The 20,808-nt window shown below is 56.0% G+C and overlaps 1 protein-coding gene across 4 annotated transcripts; it reads left to right on the top strand.

The window, feature by feature from the left end:
- Positions 1-499: 499 nt before the first annotated feature.
- On the top strand, positions 500-20,472 carry EGFL7 (EGF like domain multiple 7). 4 transcript variants are annotated; one of them, XM_054220760.1, is made up of 10 exons: positions 500-670; positions 5,415-5,483; positions 10,799-10,984; positions 12,711-12,833; positions 13,048-13,160; positions 13,887-13,982; positions 15,383-15,547; positions 16,372-16,436; positions 16,789-16,951; positions 18,999-20,472. In XM_054220760.1, exons 3-10 carry the CDS (start codon positions 10,905-10,907, stop codon positions 19,019-19,021), a joined length of 828 nt encoding a protein of 275 aa, XP_054076735.1. In that variant the 5' UTR covers positions 500-670; positions 5,415-5,483; positions 10,799-10,904; the 3' UTR covers positions 19,022-20,472. The 4 variants fall into 4 exon arrangements, with proteins under 4 accessions (XP_054076735.1, XP_054076733.1, XP_054076732.1 ...); XM_054220758.1 differs by adding an exon at positions 5,954-6,167 and having other exon boundaries at positions 16,789-20,472; XM_054220757.1 differs by having other exon boundaries at positions 16,789-20,472.
- The last annotated feature ends 336 nt before the right edge of the window (positions 20,473-20,808 follow it).

Below are 20,808 nucleotides of genomic sequence, written 5' to 3'. Positions count from 1 at the left end.
ATGGCCCCCTCTTGAGAAGATGGCTGCTGGCCCCGCCATGCTTGGCAGGGGCTGGGAGAGAGGCCCTGGTGCTGTGGGGGTCCCCATTGGCCCCCCACCCACCCCTTCTGAGGTGGAATGATGGGTGGCTGTGGTGGGGGCTGCCGAAACATCCCCCATGCCAGCAAGGCAGGAGGGGGGGGCGCAGCAGCCATCTTAGGCCTGGTGTGAGGTGCAGGCAGGGAGCCCAGCTGGGTGGCCCTCTCCCTCCCTGTGATCCCAGGGAGGCATGGCTGCCTCCCCTCCATTTCGGCACACCGTGGCTATCCCCAGTGGGCACGGTGTGGGGGTGCCGCCCCGCGGCCCCTCTCCCCCTCCGGGCGCGGGTCGGCCGTGTTTGTTCTCCTCGTGGCGCCCGTTATCAGCGCACAACACACACAGGAAGTCCTGTCTGGGATTGTCCATCCCCGGCCTGATTTATACAGGAAGAAAAGCATAAAAAGCCGCCCTTCCACCTCAGCAGCCACCTCCTGCCTGTGCGTGGCCGGCGGCCGGCCATGCTGGGGGTGCAAGGCGGGTGTCCAGGCCGGCTGGAGCCAGGGTGGCCAGGCAGGGATGGCCGCCGGGAGCCATGGTGGAGCACAGCGGCGGGGCTGCTCCTGGCACGGCAGGGGACAGCAGGGCACCTCAGGTACCGTACGAGCCCGTGGCTGTCACCGCGGTGGGGATGAGGTGGACGGGATGGGATGGGGAGCTGGCGCTGGGGGGGCAGCGGGAGTGTGTCCTTGCCAGGCCAGACCCCACGGGCTCCAGGGTGGGCTTTTGTACCACCCCAGGAGGTGACGATGGCGGGAGCCTCAGGGGCTGGTAGAACGCACAGCGCTGGCAAAGGGCTGCCTGAGCAAAGGAGGTTTCAAAGCATCCTTCGGCTGCTCCCAGCGAGGCTGGCTCCGCTGTCAGCCACGCACGTGCTGAGCCGAGGAGCGCCTCCAGCGCTGCCTTGCTCGGAGCACAGCCCAGCCAGCAGCACTATTCTTTTTAATTCACCCCACTGGCACTCAGGCTGTTTTTCAGGAGGGGAGAACTCAGAGGGTAAATTTTACCTCCTGCGCATGTAAAGGAAGGCTGCGAACACTTGCACAAATACCTGCGAGGCACTTGGAAATTCTTAGCGAACCTCTTTTCTTTCTGTAACTCATTCTCTTTCTCCACCCGCCTGCTCTCTGAACACCTCCGACACCACGCCATGCTGTTCATCCTTCCATCTGTGCTCCCCCGGCTGCCCTCCTTTATGGTGCAGCTGCGAGCGAGCGGCACCACCGCGATTCTTGGTGAATCTGATTTGATATGGCACCGCGGCAGAGTTGGGCTCCCAGATGCAGGCAGGATACAGGCAGGACAGGGCTGCAAGCAGGGATCGTCCCTGCTCTCCCGCAGCCCTGTGGCTCGCACTGGCTGAGAGCCGAGCCTGCAGCGTGCCCGCGTTTGCATGCCAGGAGTTCAGCAAAGCCTCTCGCATTTATAACCGTGGAGCTGGGTGATTTGCGTGCTATCTGCTTTCAGCTACCTGCAGATGTGTGGGTCCCGCTGTCCTAATCTGTGGCATTGCACAGTGCAGGCAGGAGGCTTTCAGTGAGGGACCTGGGGTTTTTGGGGATAAAAGGCTGGCTGTGGATAGGAGCAGCTGGGATACCCAGGCACCGGCTGGCTGGGCAGGAATATGGAGCAGGACCACGCCAGTGAACGGCTCTCAGTTGAATTAACCTTTTTCCCGGGGTCTAACATTCACGGAATCAATTTGCTGGGCAGAGAATCAAACATAAAAAGAAATAACAAGGCTTGCTCAGTGATAAAATTAATTTAAAAGCAGATTGGGCAGCTCTGCCACCACTTGGGAAGCTGTGCAAGACAGAAGCCCAGATGCAGTGGCTGGGCTTTGGGCCTCCTTGAAAATCCGCCTCTCCTCCGGGCAGCAGCAGAAAACACTGAGTCTGCTCTGGCAGGTTTGGAATGTTATTCCCTGTGATCCCGCATTCATTCTGCTGATTGAGTTAGTCCCCCTCTATGCTGTTGAACTACCAGCTCCGCACAAGTTTCCCTAGAGGTAAGGAAGAGAAATTGAATCTGGGCTGCAAGCTCATTTGAGCCATTTCCCAGACTCTACTGCTGCAGATGGGGTTGGCTCTGGGGAGACAGATTTACAAACTGCAACAAATTAGAGTAAACGAACCTGACTCACAGTCGCACCAGCAGCAGAAGGGCATGGTGAAACACAAGGGAAGATTTAACTTGAGGTTTCTCTGTCTCTCAGACAGGGAAAGAAAAGGAAAGGGTCTCTGCAAACAGAAGAGGATGATCAGAAATGTAATTTCACTCTCTGTCCTGTCTCCCAAAGTGAACGCTTGGATTCCCATCCTGCCCGTAGCCTGGGAGGTGACTGCAGAGAGGAACTCCGCTTACGGCAGGTTTATGGAGCTGGAGACTTCCTCCAGCTAGAGAAGGATAACCAGAGCAAAAACCAGTCTTGCGCAAAATGCTCTCTCCTGAGCTGCTCACTGGGCTGGCCGGGAGGAAGGGACCGAGCCGTGCATGCAACTCACAGCTATTCCCACCGCACTTCCCGTGCGCTCCTCGGGGAACGACTCACTGGGAAAACGCAGAGGGGAATGGCGGGGTGGGGGCGATTCCCTGCTGACTAATACCACTTTTTCCAGGGAAATTTCACAGAAAGACGCGAAATTCAGTTTATTCTTGGGTGAGATGAATCATTTCCCAGCTTTTGCGCAGCAGCCATTACTGCCTGCTCTAATGTAAATAAGAACTCATCTGTGTGCACATAAGGGAAAATAAACCTGGCTGCGGGACGTTGTCCTGTTCACACGTTTGTTTTTGCACAGGTACAGCTGGGCTGCTGTATGTCTCTGTGGTTGCTTTAAGTTATTACATACCGGTCCTGAAGCGATTAATGCTTGTGAAGTCCTTAGGCAAAAAAAAAATATCACTTTGTGGGAATCAGATCTCGGTCATAATATGCATAGCACTGGGCAACTGGTGACGACAGACCAAGAGCTATGGGCCAAGTACTTTTCTTGGTTTGACCTGCTTTGATCCCACTGACATCAATGGACTCCTCTAGATTTCCACTGAGATAACTGGTCTGCAGCTGACGCAACCGGGAACAATATGGGACATAATAGAATAGTGGGAGGTCGTTTTCCTTACAGAGCTCTGCAGAACAGGGGCTGCTCCAAAGCCTGAACTTAAGTGTAAAGTTTACAAACAGCCGTATGAAAAGCCTGAGCAGAAGAGTTTGTCCTAAAACAGGAAAAGCCATTCCCTCTTTCTTCAGAAGCACCAAAAATTCCTATGGCTTTAGCAAGCGCTTCCAGTGCTGTACAAGACCCCTGCAGAGGCCAGCGAGAGCCCATTGTACACAGCAGGTACGGGGTCAGCCGTGGCTTGTAGTAGCTGAAAAGTTTTGCATCTGTATGTGTGTCACTCTTCTGTCTGTCTCCCCATCCATCTGCCTCCATCTGCCACCTCAGCACCTCTGGCCCCAGCCTGGGGAAGTGCTCGTGTGCTTGGGCACGTCCCATTTACCGTGATGGGCTGTAAGCACCCCTCTCTTAAGAGAGGGCTCCTGATGTGGGACCCTAGCGCTCATCTCCTATTAATTCTCCTCTGTTAATCATTCCTTTTTCATGCCTGCAGAGCCATAGCAAAATTGAGTCCTTCCACCCCAGCCCCTCCGAGCTCACCTACCGTACAGAGGGCCGGCTGGAAGCCCAGCCCACCCCTCCAGCCCTCATCCACCACGGATGCTCTCAGGGTGATGCTGGATCTGGTGCTGCTGCCAGGACGAGTGTGTTGTGCTTGGCAGGTCTGCGGGACGGGCTCTAGAAATGGGAAGGTGGGTAAAAATCTCACCTTTGCTGCCAGCCCAGTGCTCAGCCCGGGATCTGCTCTGGGCCAGCACTCAGCGTGCCTCTGTAGCTCATACTGGTGATAAAACCAGTGGGAGATGAGGAGATTTGGGCATTGTTATAACTAAGAGAGTGATTGAACAGAAACATTTCTTTCTTGGCCTGGAGACAGGCATTAATATTAGATGTCGTGGGAGTACGCTTCTAGCGTGCGCAAGGGAGAAAGCTTTGGAGGAAACATGTAAAACACTGGTGCAGGGAGGACTTCAAATTCAGACAGACTTGCAGTCAGGAGCCAAAATCCCTTACTGCCTTTGTCAGGAGCTCATCACGCCGATATTAACAGAGCCAACAGATCTGATCTTCCCCCACTCTGAACTGGCATCACTCCCCTGCTTTCAATGGAACTCTGCCAGGCAGTGTCTTGGGGGATTTCCTCCCAGCGTACTGAATATTAGCATATAAGACACTGAACCCTCCCTAAGAGTGGAGGATTAAATGCTGTTTTAATGGTTATATGCAGTTCTTAAGCAGCTGACATGGGTACTTGCTTGAGCAAAGATTTGTCCGAGTAAGTGGAACTGAAAAGCAAACATTTTGCAGTTAAAATACTCACAGAATTTTAAAATGTGGCAGAGCACTTCGGGACTAATTGTCTGATGGCTGAGAAGGCTCTAATGGACACCCTGAATGGCGGCGTGCTTCGTCCTGTGCTGGGTGTCATTGTCCCACAAGGAGCTGAGCGCTGCGTGGGACGCTGGGTGCCAGCAAGTCCATCCCCTTTCTCACCACCAGGTTTACCTTTGGTTGCCTGGGCAATCTGTGCCCTTAAATGAGCATGTGTACATACTGAAGATGGTAAAATACAGTGTTGCGGCACAGCAGGTGAGATCACACGTCAGTGTAAGGAAACTTGGATACACCTAGGAGAGTGTCAGCAGGAGCAGGGCACTTTTGTCTCTCGGGTTCTTGGAAAATACCATCCCTAGGTCCTGGGAATCCTGCTGGAGGGGATGGTTCGGGGTTCAGTGAAGCCCTGTTGCGGCGTCAGGTGGAACCAGAGCTTCTGCTCTGCTCCGCCCTTGCTCATATCCCTGCCTGCTCAGCCCCAAAGGGTGCCAAGGCACCGTGGCTCTGCCTGGCCTTTCCCACCAGGGTCACAGCAAGGTGACCTACACCGCAAGCTCATGTGAGTGAGGGGAGGACCAGGACCTATAGGATGCTCCTAAAGCCCCCTCTGTGCAGCCTGTGCTGCCCAGGAGGGAAGGGACGGGTGCTCTACCGCTGGTATCAGGGTGCCCAGCGAGGCTTTGCGGTGTGAGCTCAGTGCCAATGCCTGACACAGGCACTCTGTGGCCACGGTCCGGCGTTCATCCTCCACCCCACTCTGCAAGAACCTTTGGGAGTATCCAAGGAACCCCACACCAGGTCCGTCATGGGCAAGGGCTGGATCACTGATCTCTGCCTGCATGACAAGGGGAGCGTAACAGCGGGCTTTTTCTGTTCTGACAGTAAGAAACCAAGATGTTCCATAAGGAAAGGATCCCTGCCCAGGACAAATGACGGAGCACCACAGATAAGGTGAGTTTCTCGGCCGTGAAATTAGATCCTGTGCTTTCAGTATGGTCTGATGTAGAAGCTTTCAATTGGCTTCCAAATGCATTTTGCAATTATTAGGGAAGTTGAGTATCAGGCTCTGTTCATCTCCCCCATGCACCAGAAAAAAACAATAACACTCTCTGCATAATGAGATAATTACTGTCCCTTCGAGGCTCTTGGGAAAAGTTGCCTGTGCTTCGTGCTTATGAGATTAAGTGAGCTGGAATCATTCCCCAGAGGTTGGCTGGATCCAGGCAGAGCGAGCAAACCTGTTTGTGCCATGTGAGATGCTGTGTAACGTGGAGCTGCGCTTCCACCAGCATCGGCTAGCGTTGCCCTTGCTGCTGGGAGGGATCCCGTCTCCCACGCGCTCGGTCCGCCCCGGCAATGCAGCTCCATCCTTACCGGCACATCCCAGAGCTGATTCCCCTCTGCTCTGCTCCCTTCCCCAGGGGAGGATCTCACCAAAGCAGTTTATGCTCCTTTTACACGGGCCCACCCGAGAGCCCTACGCCAGCAGATCTTGCACCCATCAGCTTCCCTGGAGGGCGCAGCGCGACCCGAGACAGCTCCAGTTCAATCAGCAGCCTCAGCGTATCCATGAGGAAACACAGGGGACGGGCCAGTGATCTCAGTTGCTCTTTTGGAGCCATTATTGTTTAACTGGTAAATATTTCCTTTAAATGCCTACATGCTTTAAAAAAAAAAAAAAATTGCAAAGCTTAATGGGAACAAATATTCCCAGGGGGTTGTATCCTGCCTTTCATTTGTACATCAGACCCCTGCGATCTTTAAGGCTGGTTCTGTGCATGGGCAGGCGCCTAAGTCATTTGAAAAACAATAAGCCTCTGTGCTCTAATTTTCCCGAGAAAAATGTAGACAAAACAAGTGGCAGTTTGGCACAAACCGAACTGCAGAATTTGCTTTGATAAATAACTGGGCATTTAACCCGAGAAGCCTGCAGGCAGCTGGGGGATCGGCCTGCCCAATCTGTCCTGGGGCAGGTGTTGGGAAGCCAGCGGAGCTGTGCCTTGCGTGGGTCCGTGTATGGAATTCGGGAATCTCCATGGCTACGGGGGGTGTCCAAGGAATCCCTTAAGCATCCTTTAGGGCTTGCTGGAAACCAGCCTCCCTGTCCTGGCAGTTCTGGAGGACTTTGCTGTTGTAATGAGCTCAGAGGGATTAACGGGGCACGGTGGGAGGCTAAGGACCCGTGTTAGGTCTCTAACCTAGGGAAAAATGATGTCTCCTTTTATAATTAGATGTCCTCTTGGGCAGTGCAGAACCAGCTACAGTATTTTTTAGCAAAGAGAAATAAATTTGCCCTGGCCATTGCACTGGTGATGGACCATTTCACCTGGGAGTCTGAACACCCCTGGGTGAGGGGCTGGGGGTTATGCTGGGCTTTCCCTCTCTTACCATTAATCCCTGGGCTGTGGAGGGGGTCAGGGACCTTGTGCCCCTGTAGAGTGGGGCATGCAGACACGGGCTGGTGAGGCTGCGGGGCTCAGCCTGCCGTAGAGAGTCTGCAGGTAAGGCTCCAGATCAATCCAGGGCAGGGATCCTGCAGAGGGGCCAGCGCGGCAGGGACAACATGTGGGGCACAATGCCCAGCATGTCCTCCTGCTCTGGACTGGGCTTCTCTGTGGGTCCTGCCCTGTCCCTGCACGTCCCCCGGGGAGCCGGGGCACCTCAGCTGGGGCGCGGGGGCAGGTGGCGGCCGGCGGGGGCCGGCGGGGCGGGGGCAGGCGGAGGCTCCCCGGGCCCCGGCGCTTCCCCCCGGCCGGGAGGCTCCGCTTTCCTCCCCGCCGGGAGCTCATTGGGCCGGGGCGGAGGGACCGGCTCGGGCCGGGGGAGGAAATGCGCGGGGGGCCGCGGCGCGGCGGCGACTCCGCGGCTCCGCAACCGCCGCCGCCACCGGTGAGTCCCGGCGGGCGCCGCCCGGGGGGGCTCGGCACGGCCTGGGGGGGCCGCGGCCGCATCCTCCTGCGGGGAGGGACGCGGGGGAGCGGGGAGCGGGGGCCGTTCCGCGGAGCGGGACTCCCTGCCGCAGCGGGAGCGCCCGGGGGTCCCGGCAGGGCTGGGGGGGTGGGCGGCCCGGGAGGTGCCCCGGAGGCTTCTTCGCCTGCCCCGGGGGTGGAACGCCCGGGGGAGCGGGGCTCGGCCTGCTGCGGGCCGGGGTGAGCATCCCTGCGCCGAGTGCCGCGGTACCCGTGTCCCCGCAGCCTGTTCCGTCATACCCGTGTCCCCGCAGCCCGCTCCGCGGTACCCGTGTCCCCGCCGCCCGCTCCGTTGATACCCGCGTCCCTGCGCCCTGCTGCGCGCTGCCGTACCCCTGCAGCCGGCTCCGCGGTGCCTGCATCCCCGCAGCCCACTCCGCGGTGTCCCCGTCCCTGCGCCCTGCTCTGCGGTGTCCCTGTCCCAGTGCCCTGCTCCATCCTGCCCGCATCCCTGTGCCCGCGCTCCGCGGTGCCTGCATGGCAGCCTGCGCAGAGAACAGCTGGAGGTGTTTGTAAGGGGAAAATCCATCTCCCTGCTGCTGATGCTGACCCCCTCCAGGAGGGTTTGGCTCTGAGGGCACAGACCAGGTCTGGCGCGCAGTCGGGAGCTGCAGTGTCACCTGCAGAACCAGGCCAGGCTGTTTGAAAAAGTGCAGCTGTTGTGTTCTTGTGAGGGGAATTTCATCCTCTTGAGGGACCAGATTCTCTTGCACCACTATCCTGACAAACTCCGATTCCTCCTACTGCCATCAGCTGGAGTTTTAGCCTTGGTTCCATGGGCAGAACTGGCCAAAGCACGGCTCACCCATGCGGTGGGATGTGTTTTCCCGCTGGTTGCTGAGGTGGGTTAGGCAAAGGGAGACTTAGGAGCATTACAGGAACATTTCTGGCTGGCGGGAGAGGGACCCCCAGACTCACAGGAGCACATGGCCTGCCGAGGAGACTTTGCTGCGCCGTGAAACAGCAGAAGCTCAGATGCACCCACATGGTTTCACTTGCCAGACCATGGACCTTCACCTTTTCATCTGAGAGACTAGAAAGGCAGTGATAAAAAAAAAATATTTTTTTTTCTTAATCATGAAAGGATTTTCCTTAAGTTATGTGCTTTAAAAGTTGTGTATGAGAACAGGTAGCGGCAACAGGTTGGAGCATCTTCAGTGGCTTTAAAGAGGCTGATTTTCATAAACTCATGAAAAAGACAAATATAGACTATAATATTTTCACTTTTGAAACTTTTTCTGGTATGAAGCAATCATAATTTTATGACAAAGAGGGATACTCTGACCACTTGAGGTAGGGCAACGCTGCTCCATTTCAAAGAGAAAAAACAAACCATCTATATTTTAGGCTCGTGCCCTGTGTTTCTTGCCTTCCCCACAGGGAAAGCTCCCATGGCAGTCACGGGAATCCTGTGGGAGGATGGAGATGGTTGGCAGAGTTTGACTTACAGACTTCTGGAGAAGCACCGCTAGTCTGGGGATCTGTGATTGTGAGGAAAATATGTGTCCCAGTATAGCCCTGGGAAAAGCTGGCTAGCTGAGCGGTGGGGAGTTAGTACGTCTCTGTATGCTGGTGTCCCTGGGAAGTCTCCAGGAGGACTAGGGAAAAAGAAGGTTTCTTCACTATTTTTTTAAAACTTCCCTGCAGGTCAACCAAGATTTGATTTCCTGTTGGTGGAGATACCATATATTAATCATTAGAAGATGAAATTTATTGCTACGTTTGCAGGAGGATAGAGGACTACAGGCTTTATATCACCAAAATCCTCCTTACATCCTCAAAGCTGAGCTTGTACGGAGGTTAAAATGTGCCCGGGCATCTGCAGTTCCCTGCTGGCCTGCGGCTCCATGGGAATAGCTCGTATGGCTGTAGGAGCAGGGTGGGCACGTTGCCATCCCTCCCTGTCCTGGAGCCAGACCCTCAGCTTCCGCAGTACCGCTGAATTCAGGGACTGAATGAGGTCCTGATGGTGTTCTGTAGCGATACAGTCGCTGTGCTGTGACACAACCCCTGCCTGTTGCTCAGCTGATGGACCGAGCTGCGTCCCCGGCTGGGTGAGGAGGGAAGGGGCTGCCCAGCCAGCCGTCCGCCTCTGTCACTGCATGGAAACATGCACAAGGTGTTCGATATTAAGGGGCAGGAAGGCACCAGGCTGGTTGTCCCTCAAGCCAGGACACTGGTTTATCTCCAGATGTGGGTCTGCATCTCTCTGTGCCTCAGTTTCTTCACGTGCACAAAGGAAAAGATGATACTGAGCGCCTTGGAGAAGGGCTTTGAGACTTGCAGGGTCTATAGATCTGGGATGGTTATGCCAGTTATCCTCAACAGCTTGTGTCGGAGTCAGGAGTTGTCCTGAAGGAGTTTGGATATGAACCTGCAATCCCCCATCCCACATCACCTGTGGATTTTAGAAAGTTTATTTGCAGCTCACTGTATTTGCAGTTTCGGAAGGAGGTTTCATTTTGTTTTGCCTCTTATAAAGCCACTCCTTTCTCAAGGTTTAATCAGAAAGACTGATTCTTTCTTTAATTGGCATAGATTTAAGGTGGGTTTCTTAATTTCTTCCTCCTTTAACTGCTGCCATCCGGAGGCCAACTGTTTTGTTTAAATTAGATATTGTTATTGACCTTCTTCAGCCTTGTTTCATATTTGTCCCGTGATAGAAAATCAAAGCCTCTTTATTCATGACTCAGTTAGTTCTGACTCCGCAGATGGTACATATGGCCCTTACAGCACTTTTCCCTGGCAAGAACTTGTATTTTAAAGAGAAGAAGATCAGATTTCAGCATGTTATGTGGTGGGAAAACGCAGCTTTACAATGCCGTATGGATTAAGAAATTACGGGCCATTGTTTTGCCCTCTCTCTCTGGAGCGGGCACTGTATTTCATGCGACACAGGTCCCTTCCCTGCCACTCGACAAGCGACCGTGTGGCCCCTGGTGCCACGAGAGCATCTCCTGTGTGCCAGGCCAGGCGTCCCCCTGGGGTAAATCACTGCCACACCAGTGACTTGAGTGGGACAAAGTGGGTTTGCTCCCGCAGGAGCTCCCTCCTTGCAAGGGGTTCACGGGTCCCTCGTGTCCTCTCTTCCCCTGTGTTTTGGCTTGTCACACTGCTCTCTTGCCAGCAAGTGTGCTCCTGCCCCAGCCCCTTTGCTGCCCTCGGAGGGTCTGTGCACACTCGGTGCCACCCCTCTGACCCCGGGAGATGTGGCCATCCCTGTCCCCATGGCTCTGTCAGTGGTCACCAGCTGGGGGTGGACATCACATGCTCACAGTGCTCTTCTCTGGATTGCAGGGCTCCCCGCTGAAGGGCGAGACATGCGGTAGGAGCCAGCGCTTCCCACCAAAGAGCGAGACTTTGTCGTGCTGCACAGCCCAGGGCGCTGCAGGAGAGACAGGACATGCACCGCACCGGCTGCCTCCTCTCGGGACTCCTCCTCATCCTCACTGTGACCAACACGGATGGCTTTGCCCGGGCAGGGTAAGCCCCTTTTTGTCTGCTTTTTGTCCAGGCGTGCCCATCTGCACATCACGGCGAGGCACATCCTCTCTGGGTGATGAAGAGCCCCGCTCAGCCAGCCGGCTGCATCTGCGTGGGCAGTTCGCCGGACTGGTGAGGAGGTGGGAAAAGACTCAGCTGAGTCCTCCTGGGGCAGCCAGGGCTTGGTAGCCCTTTGCTGGTGCTTGTTTCCTTTGTCACTGAAGCGAAAAAACCTCTCAGAGAAAACGCCCTGGCTCCGTTTAGCTCCATGCAGGGGACACAAAGACACTCTGGGCTTTTTGTCTGGGAGAGTCAAAAGCTAAACAGGCCCTGAACTCTTTGTCAATTATTATTGTCTCTTTCAAGCACATCCTTGCACAAAAATAGGGGTGCAATCTTGCTATCGTGCCAATCAAACTGTGCAAATGAGCCATCAAAGGAGGATGCAGCCTCCCAGCCCTGAGAGGAGGCACCGTCCAGGGAACACAGCCATGGAGAGCCCCGGTGGGTTGTTGCCCACCATGCCCTGTGCTCCCTGGGCTGCTGTGGTGGCTGTGGTCACGGTCCTGCAAGCCCGAGAATGGCAGGTCCAGCAATTCCCCTTCCCTTTCCGGGAAATGGGTCTGACACGGCACCCTGGATCCCAGCACAGCCTGGGCAGGCACAGCTCAGCTCCTGCTGGGTCCAGAAGCCCAGAGCTCGGTGCCCCAGTTTCTTCCCCAGCCAAAAGCAGCTCGAGCTCAAGGCCCACCCCCCCAGATACAGCTCACATTTTCTACAAAGTTTGTTTTTACATCGAAATACTCTCCTCTAGTGTTAAACCTTTTGCATTCTGCTTGTGACTAAAACCACAGGCTGAATTCCTCGCTCGCACGCACAGGCTGCAGCTATAGCTTTATTCTAAATTTTGCAAAGCAAACAATTGCCATTTAAAAATTACTTCTTCTATAGCATTAATCAGTGAGGCTGAGAGGAGTTTTCTGGAGTTAATGGAAGCCATCTGATGACCATGCTAATTCCCAGGCTTTTTATTCTAGTTTCTAATTGGGCTGGGAGGCTGAGACAAGTAGGCGAGTTCCTCAGTGGGACTGACCTGCTTGGGCTGGAAAATGTTGAAAAAAACCAAAAGAATCTTTAACCCAGACCACTTTGGCTGTTGACCTTGGGAAAGTTTTTGACTAGATCGCAGTTATCTTAGGAAGACTGGAGGGCGACTTTCGTCTGGCCTCTACCTTTTTGTGGTGAGCCTGACCCTTCCTGTGGAATCATTAATTTCCTGGTGACAGGGGCATCCGTTTCAGGAGTGCAAAAGTCTCAGAAAGGAAAAATCCATGCAGAAAGTGAGGGATTGCAAGGAAAGGGAGGCGATGGATGGAAGGAGAACTGCTTTGAGTAAATACCCCCTAAATCTGGGCCCTGGCTGCTCTCCCAGGATGGAGGGACTGTGCCGGGGTGAGTGTACAAGGAGGTGTCAGTGCCTTCGCGCAGGGGATGGGGAGGAAGAGCCCATCCAGCCCTCAGTGCTCAAGCTCTGTGTCGCTGCCCCAAAACAGCTTGAAGTAGCCTCCCAGGTCACTCCGGCAATTAGCCACTGCCATTTAAATAGCCCTCTGTAGAGAGGGACTGTCAGGCCACGTCTTGAGCTGCTGTAAATCGGTGGAGCCCCTTTGCCCCGAAGCGGCGGGTTGTTTTTTAGCCGGTGTCTGACCTGCTCCTCTCTCCGCAGCCGCAGAGTCTGTGCCGCGGCACCGGAGAACCAGGCGGCCACCTACACCGAGTCCCACGTTCAGCCCGTCTACCAGCCCTACCTCACCACCTGCCAGGGCCACCGCCTCTGCAGCACCTACAGGTGAGGGCATCTGCCTGCACCATCGACCCGGGCCCTCAGAGGGAGCCGGATCCATCCCAGCGAGGCAGCCACCCGTGGGGGCTGTGAAAAGGGGGAGTCCTGCCGTGATCCGTGGGGAAGGGGCCCCCAGGTCTGACCCACTGGTATGGGAGCGGGATGGGGGGCTTGAGGTGGGTTCTCAATCACCCGGCTGAGCTCCATCTTTGTGTTGCAGGACCATCTACAGGGTTGCCTACCGGCAGGCGTACAGGCAGCTGCCCCAGCCCGCAGCCTCGTGCTGTCCCGGCTGGAGCAGGGCTAGCAGCCACGCACTCAGCTGCAACAGAGGTAAGAGGCTGCTGTGCCAGCGCTCTCCTCCTCCGGACCCCACGGGCCGCGCACCTCAGGTTCCTGGATGAGGCGCTGGCAGCCAGCTCTCTCATTTACCGGCACGCTCTCTGTCTGGCGGGTTCTCCCTGTAGGAAAGCATTTAAATTTTCAGCATCACAACCAAATGTAGTTCAATTTCTGATTAATTCCCAGCCTTTCCCTGCAGCCTCGCAGGCCTTTGTCCTTTGGGATCGCTTATTAACTTTATAGTTACCAGAGGATAAATAAAACAAGTCCTTTCCATATAAATCAGCAGTAATGGAAGAGAAATGCTTTCAGGAGGCAATTGTGATGTACAGCAGAAAACAAACGCAAAACATCAGCAGCTGGTCTGTCCCCAGATGAGCTCTGAGTGTGGCACCAGGGGCTTCCCAGGGTCTACTGCTGCCCGTTGTCCCTCCTCCCTGCCGGCTGTGCTGGCTGCAGGCACCTGCACCTCTTTCCAGGCTGCAAAACCAAGGTCCTGCTCATCCCACCCATCCTTTGCCCTGTGCATCCCAGCCAGCTTAACCCCACTGCTCCGGGGCTGGGGCAGAGCATCGCGGCCCGGGGCTGGTGCCGGGGTGTGTTTTGTGATGTGTGTGTGTGCTCTGTGTGTGTGTCCACGCATCCACAGTGGCAGGGGAGGGAGCTGGGGACCCCCAGAGCTGCCCGGTGATGCTGTGCTTGTGTTTGGTCCTGCAGCTCTCTGCTGGGTGCCATGCCAGAACGGCGGGACCTGCGCCTTCCCCGGCAGATGCGCCTGCCCACCCGGCTGGACGGGGCGAGCCTGCCAGACAGGTACCAGCCGCGCTGCTCCCCTCTGGGCTCCTGAGCTTCTCTGGGGAGCAACGGGGCTGCCATGGGGCTCTGCCCACAGACCAGCCTCTTGGTGGGGGACGGGGACCGGCACCGTGGCTCCTCACCAAGCCTTGGCACGTTCCTGGTGCTACTCAGACCACAGAAGGGAACCAGTGCGTTCCCCTCCAGACACACACATGCACACCAACATGTTTTGCTCCAGGGCAGTGATGCCTGATGGTCTGGCCAGGAAAGGACGGGAAGTTCGGCTCCCAGGGGAGCTCTGACCTCCCTTTGGCTGTCTTGGTGCTCCCAGCCCTGGCATCCACGTTTTCTCTCCGCTGCTGCGCCACTGGGTCGGTGCGAGCAGAGGCTCTGCCTATCTCTGCAGCCAGCAAAAGGCTTTCTGCACAGCAGCCATTCCACTCGGGGAGTTAGCCGGAGATTTTGTATCTCCCAAGTTTTGTAAACTCTTGCTGTAAACTAAGACGCCCGTTTACTCAGAGACTCAATCTGTAAACCAAAAATATCTGGGGGTGGAGGGAAAGCCTGGCCATCTCCAGGCACTGAGCTCCTCCCCGGCATGAGAGCAGCCTGGTGCTCCTCTCCGGAGTGCAGGGAGGTCAGGCAGTGTGGAGGGCAGCAGTGCTCCGCAGACCCTGGCACACCGGCGTGGTGCAAACCCCTGCCACCGCGTTCCCCGGCTTTCTGCCCTCCTGTAAGGCAGGGAGGAGCGCGTGGCATTGACCCACGCTGGGCCAGGCAGGGCTGAGCCCATCGCTGACAGCTCCAGCTCCGGCGCAGGGGGGGAAAAGGATTTTCCCACTGCCTAAAACAGATTCGCCCGGGCGTGGGAAGCGGTTCAGCTCATTTTGCTTTGTGGGAACAGCTTTAATAACTCCCCCGTGTGAGGAGAGGTTACTGGGTTTTGTACACACTTGAAAGGCTGATAGCTCCTCGCCACGGCTGGCTGGAACCAAAACCCCGGCCGTAAATCCAGGATGAGAGCCGAGCGCTGCCTGCGCCCGCCCAGCCAGAGCTGGGACATTTCTGACCACAGCTTTTGTTTCTGGCTCTTTTGTGGGGGGAGTGGGCGGAGGGGAGGAGGCTCGATCCCCCTCGGGGTTAGCCCAGGTTTACTCCAGCCGGGTGCAAGAGGGAAGGCTGTCCCGGGCGCTGGTGCATCTTGTGCTCACGCGCCGCAGTGCTGACAGCACCCAGAGCTGTACCCAAACGCCGGCTCCATCTGGGGTCCCATCGCATCCCCCCGTGTGAGCCCGTGTGGCTCTAGCGGGGGTAGCAGAACCCTGGCTTGCAGGGCTGAGTGGTCCGTGCCCCTTGCCCCCGGTGAGCATCTCCTCACCTCCCCTGTCCTCACTGAGCCGTACCTGTGGTTTCAGACGTGGATGAATGTGCCGGCCAGAGCCACGGGTGCCATCAGCTCTGCATCAACACGGCCGGGAGCTACCGCTGTACCTGCTGGGACGGCTTCACCCTCGCTGCCGATGACAAGGCGTGCCAGCCCCTGGTGCCAGACCCTGGGCCAGAAACCATCAGCCAAGCAGGTAACCTGTCCCGCGCTGCAGGACAGCCCTGGCTGCTCGGGGTCTTTGATGAAAGCTGGGATTAACACTCAGCATCGCAGGGTGGCTGGAGCAGGACTGGCAAGAGACAGGAGAGGGGACGACAGCCAGCACGCCTCACCTTTATTCCCAGTGACCTGGGACTCCCTCTGCCACCCAAACAACCTCCCTGTGCACAAATCCAGCCACTGCTCCATCTGCGAGTGTGACAGAGCCCATCCGTGGCACGTGGAGGCCAGGATGCAGCTGTTCTCTCCATCATCGTCCCTGCCGCAGGGCAAGTCTGGAGCCACGAGGAGCAGTGGGCGCTGCTGGTGACGGTCCATTATTACTTTTGGTACGCGCTGTGACACTTCAAACTCGTACCGTGAGTAATAATGCGCTGTGGCCAGCATGGGCATCACGCGTGAAACGCCTGGAAGAGCCTTTATCCCCTGTCCTGGGCCCTCAGCAGGGACGAACCTTTGTGCTCGCCATGGGACAGGGCAGACCCGGGTGCTAATTAATATGACAACATGGGCACAAGGCTTCACCAGACATCTTATCCTTGAAGCATCACCCCATTGCCTGAAAAATTCCCCGCTTTGTTGCAGGTACTCCAGCAGCAGGATTAGATGCCAGTACTTGCAGCAGGCATTGGATCCGATCGATGCTCCGGGGGCTGGTCCCAGTGTGGCTGACCCCTGGGGGCTCACTAGGAGGGGAGTGGAAAGCAGCAGAGCTTGGCCTGAGCCCTGCAGCAATGTCTCTCCCCACCTCGGGCAATGGGCTTTTACTAACTGACCTTTTCTTGGTCACTTTTTCAGGTCCCCCCAGTGAAATGAAGGAAGAAATGAAAGACCTGAAGAGCAGAGTGGAAGCGCTGGAGCAGGTGAGCTGACAGCACACACCTCCTCCCTGCCCTCCCTGCCCTGCCGCGGCTCGAGGCCCCGCTCAGCCAGCTCCCACCCCAGGCTGTTCGCAGCCAGGGTTTCCCTCTGCCCGGGCTCTATTTTTAACATCCTGCTGGCCTCATGCCACAGCAATCCCAGCTGTGCTCCACGCTGCCGGCAGCGCCCGCGGAGCAGCTCTTCCAGCCCGGCGGTCCTTTGAACACAACCAAAGCCCCTCGAGCGGGCCAGCGTGCCACCCCGGTGGGGTGCACCCCAGCAGGCAGCACGCTACGTCCCGCTGGGTGGTCCTTGTGGCTGGGGAGGGCTTCATGGCTCCCCGTCTCCCTGTAGAAACTCCATTTGGTGCTGGCCCCCTTCCACAACCTCATGCCATCTGCGCCGGAGGACGTCGGCGCAGACCCCATCAGCCGGCTGTCCCACTCCCTCCAGCAACTGGACAGAATCGACTCCCTGAGCGAGCAGATCTCCTTCCTCGAGGAGCGGCTGGAGACGTGTAAGTGCCTGGACAAAGCAGGGTTGAAGTGTTTCACTCCATTCACACTGGCCATGGTGAGCAGATGTGGGCCAGTGAGATCAGTAACACATATGCCACTATTAATCTATATCTCCCTCAAGCTCATCAGCCTGTAATTAATAAAAGATGGACACAAACAGCCCATTAGCTTCATTTCAAAGCTGTTTCTATGGCTGCACCATCTGACTGTCCTTGTAGTAGCCAAAAATCATGAGATCGGCCCGTGGAAACGTGGCTCTGGGGCAGAAGCAGAGGGAGCCCACTGAGCAGTGGGGTATGTCTGGCCATCAGTACCCTCACCAGCTCTGTTCCCTTCCTGCACCGTTATAACTTAGTCCTTAGAAAAGAAACCTCAACTGTTAGGAAATTAACAGTCCGAAGAGTCAATCAGGAAAGTTTAGGGAGCGTGCAGAGGCTGGCAGATTTACGAGCCTGGGAAGTTTTAGGCGTTTCTTTTTGAAGTCTACAGACCAACCAGTTCTCTGCCAGGCAGCGGACCAGAGAGGGTTCCCAAGTAGCAAACTCTGAAGAAGAGACACTGGTGGGAGCTGTTGTGTGTGAAATGACCATAGGCGGGGGGGGTCCTGCCTGGTGTGCTCCCCCACAGCACCGCAGAGTGGGGCAGCATCCCCTCGGGTCCCTGAGGTGGGTGCAACGCTCTCCCTGGAGCATGCGGCTTGACTCAGAGTAGAGCACAAACCGTAGGAACTCTGTGTTGATAGCCAGCTCTTTGCAGCTCATTTTCCCATTAAATAATCCCAGTCAAACACGCCCAGAAACTAGGCACGGCCGGGCCGTTTTTCAGGTGCTGGTGTGCAGCAGCAGCAGCCTGGCGCTCATGGGTGCTTGGAAAGACTTAAGGGGAAACTGTGTTTCGGGGCATATCCAGTCCCAGTTCACTGCTTGCAGTAATGGCTTAGATATAAAAGACTTCAAAGAACTTGTTTGAAGACTAAGTAGCTGCAAATAGACACTTAGAAAACATCTCAGAAAGGGGTAATCATCAGAACCACTGAGCGTTCAGGCAGACAGGGTTTCCTAGTATTGCCCTGCACATATTATTAGTGACAGGAATGTGAGCTGTATCACAAGGTAACATGGATTTATTCCAAGGGATGACTCCAAAGTCCTGAACTTTACTTCTGCCAAGCCTGTTCGGGCAAACAAAACTTGTTTTTGTCTCTCTCGTGGTCTCGGGAGTCCATGGAGGACACAAGTCTGTCCTTTTATACCCCAGCAGCACTGGGGCTTGCAGGGCATCCCACGGAGACTTAAGTAGCCATCTGCTTTCTGCACCTTGCAAAGCATTTCACAACTGAATACAAAGGTACAACTGCACCCTCCAATTATCTGCCTTGTGGGGATGTGTGTAAGGACTAAAAATCATTTTCTCTTCCTTAAACACCAGTGAAGGCACAAGATCAGACCTCTGTACGCCCTGTTTCAGCCCAAGTCTGAATTACCCCCGGCTCAGCACAGGCTGGTGACCACGTGTCGATGCTCGACTGTGACACTTACACCCCATTAGTGGCCCAACAGACCCCCAGCTGCATGCAGCTGTGCCGCAGCCACCCCGCACGGTCCCTTCCCCAGCCCACGGAGCTCCCCAGACACTGGGGACTCTGGTGACCAGCAGCGCCTGTGTCCGATTACTGTCACACACAGAGCCACCCGCTGTGTCTGCAGTGGGACGGGCTGGTCCCAGCCTCCCATCCTGGAGCAGCCAGTGTTACTGTCACTGGCTTTCCCACTTCCTCGGGACACTTTGCGCAGGACTTCCCAGGCCCAGCTGAGGCTGTTGAGGATTACGGCATGCCGGGGAGGAGAGCGACGCTCCCAAGTGTGTCAGGACAGAGCCAGCCTAGGGGTGTTCGGCAAAGGGAAAGCAGCAAGTGTGGGTGACATTTGCAGAGGCTGAGGGCAACCTCATCCTTCTTGGGGAAAGAGATGAACCAAACCCCCAACCCAGGCTAACAACATTGCTAGATTTTTTTTTTGTGTTGTTTTTTTTTTTCTATCTTTTCAGGTTCCTGCAAGAATGATCTCTAGCGGGACACCCGAGGAATGGGAGCAAGCCGAGTGCATCCATAGCTCTTATCTTACTGTCCAGCCCCAGGGTGAGGATGAAGCCACATCACCTACAGGGAGGCACAGGGCGGCAGGAGAAGGCTGGTTTCCCATCAGCATCTCCATTTTCTCTTCCAACTCACCTTATCAAAGGTCACACAGTTACTTTCAAACTGGACTCCGAGCCCTCAGCATCTCACCCCCTTCCTGCTGGAGTGGCAGAAAATAAATGCCTTACCTCATGCTGTTAGTGCCTGTCTGGCTGTGCCAGAGAGACTGGCATGCGAAGCCGTGTGGTGCTTAGCTTTGCCTGGCTTTTGCTTGGCATTACCCTGGGACATCATCTCCCAGAGGAGCACAGAGCTGGCCCAGGCAGGACAGCTGTCCCCATGCTCCCCTTACCTGCTCCCACCCAAAGAAAGTGCAGGCAAGTCCTGCATTTGGAGGACTATGGCCAAAAATAACCCGTGGCAGAAGGGGCAGCCCCAAGGCAAGCGTCACAGCAGGGGATGGGTGCAACTGGTCCCTGCAAAGGTACTGCGCTGGCTGGGTACAGGGAGCGGGTGCCCATCCCTGCAGCTTCTGTTCTGCTCTCAGGGACCGACCTCCTTCCACCAGCGCTGGAGGTGGGCTGGTGCCTCTCTGCTTCTCAGCACAGCAACTGCAGCAGCTTGCTCTGAAATTACCTGTTCCTGCTGACAGTTCTCTGCACCATCCCCGGGCCCTACAGAGCAGTAACAAGGACAAAGCTTATACACGGGCCTGAAGGTGCAGAGAGTCTGTTTTTACTTGCTTTAAATAGAAAACCTTTCCCTGTGACACTCCCACCAACAGCACGGAGCAGACCTGTGTCACTCTAGTGCCAACAGGGTGAGGCCAAGGAGGGAGGGACAGTCCTCTGCATGCCCGGATTGGGGAGGGAGGCCTGGCACACCCACGTGTTGACACTGGCAGGATCACCGGCTGTCAGGGCGGGCAGCGTCTCCCAGACCTGACCGCTGCTGCACTGTCAGCCCGCAGCACACATGCCTGCCTCCCCCCCCAGCAGTGTTTGCTCAAGCCTAAGGACACTGGTACAGCAGAGCAGACGTGACCAACCTGGTACGATGCTTTCCTACTTGCCTAGAGCAGAGCCACGGGAGGATCCGCTTGCCACACGGGCAACAGGGTGCTGCAGGGACTGTACCGAAATAAAGCCTCCTGCTGTGCACACTGAGGCTGTGAGATCGTTACTGGCTGGGAAGGTGGTTGCTCCGGGGCCCTGCTTTGACATGGGCTCCCATCCACACAGGCACCACCTTCCTCTTCCCCTGCGACAGCTCCCCACAGACATTTGTCCTCTTAGTTGAGGCCAGGCTGGGGCACAGAGGCACGGCCCTTCTGCCTGTGGGACACAGGGTAGGGACAAGGACCTGCCATTCCCCCCCTCAATCACCAAACCCACCCCCTGCAAGAGCTGAAGGGTCAGCACCCTTCTTCCCGCAGCAGCCCTCCACCCCCAGCTCTCACACAAGACCAGGAGTCTCTTTTATTTAAATAACCAAAGGTGTACATTTTTTTTTTTTCTTCTTTTTTGAATCACATAACATTATTCTCAACCCGATTAAAAGTGAACAGCAGACAACTGCACACAGAGGCACCGCTCCTTCCTCCTAGGCAAGGATGCTGCAGGAATCACTCCCTGGACATGGTTATTTCCCCCTGGAGCCCTCCTGGATTTAGCCTCCATGACAGCCCTTTATCTGCCACTCTTACAAAGTGCTGGTTCA

The sequence above is a fragment of the Rissa tridactyla genome, chromosome 14 (assembly GCF_028500815.1).
Source record: "Rissa tridactyla isolate bRisTri1 chromosome 14, bRisTri1.patW.cur.20221130, whole genome shotgun sequence".
Lineage (NCBI taxonomy): Eukaryota > Metazoa > Chordata > Aves > Charadriiformes > Laridae > Rissa > Rissa tridactyla.
The sequence above is the reverse complement of the archived record's forward strand: the minus strand, read 5'-3'. Positions and strand labels throughout refer to the sequence as shown.

Excerpts from the sequence above, each read along its gene's own strand:
- EGFL7 (XM_054220757.1), top strand. The coding sequence starts at position 10,905 with ATGCACCGCACCGGCTGCCTCCTCTCGGGACTCCTCCTCATCCTCACT. Across the intron at positions 13,161-13,886 it reads CGCACTCAGCTGCAACAGAG|CTCTCTGCTGGGTGCCATGC; the intron begins GTAAGAGGCTGC and ends TTGGTCCTGCAG. Across the intron at positions 15,548-16,371 it reads AGAAACCATCAGCCAAGCAG|GTCCCCCCAGTGAAATGAAG; the intron begins GTAACCTGTCCC and ends TCACTTTTTCAG.